The following is a 228-nucleotide window of genomic DNA, read 5'->3' on the forward strand; positions in this document are numbered from 1 at the left end:
ACGCTCCCTGGGTGCCCAGCGTGTGGGCAGTCGCCCCGCCGGCAGTTGGGGTAGTGGAAGTAGCCGGGGGCACAGAGGTCACACTGTCGCCCGATGATATTGGGCTTGCACTTGCACTGCCCGCTGTCCACATCGCAGCCCGGCTCCGTCAGCTCCTGCACGCCGGGCCGAGAACAATTGCAGTCCTCGCAGCCGATGAGGGGGTGGCAGCCGAAGGGCCGGGGCTCG

At 68.4% G+C, this 228-nt stretch overlaps 1 protein-coding gene across 1 annotated transcript in view; it reads right to left on the reverse strand.

Moving 5' to 3' along the window:
- The window catches only part of LAMA5 (laminin, alpha 5), a 47,980-nt gene that overhangs the window by 20,636 nt on the left and 27,116 nt on the right, over positions 1-228 (reverse strand). Inside the window, exon 32 of the mRNA XM_010140977.1 lies at positions 38-217. Coding sequence (XP_010139279.1) covers positions 38-217 — 180 coding nt within the window. The remainder of the gene's footprint in view (positions 1-37; positions 218-228) is intronic.

The sequence above is a fragment of the Buceros rhinoceros genome, unplaced genomic scaffold (genome assembly GCF_000710305.1).
Source record: "Buceros rhinoceros silvestris isolate BGI_N320 unplaced genomic scaffold, ASM71030v1 scaffold6688, whole genome shotgun sequence".
Classification (NCBI taxonomy): domain Eukaryota; kingdom Metazoa; phylum Chordata; class Aves; order Bucerotiformes; family Bucerotidae; genus Buceros; species Buceros rhinoceros.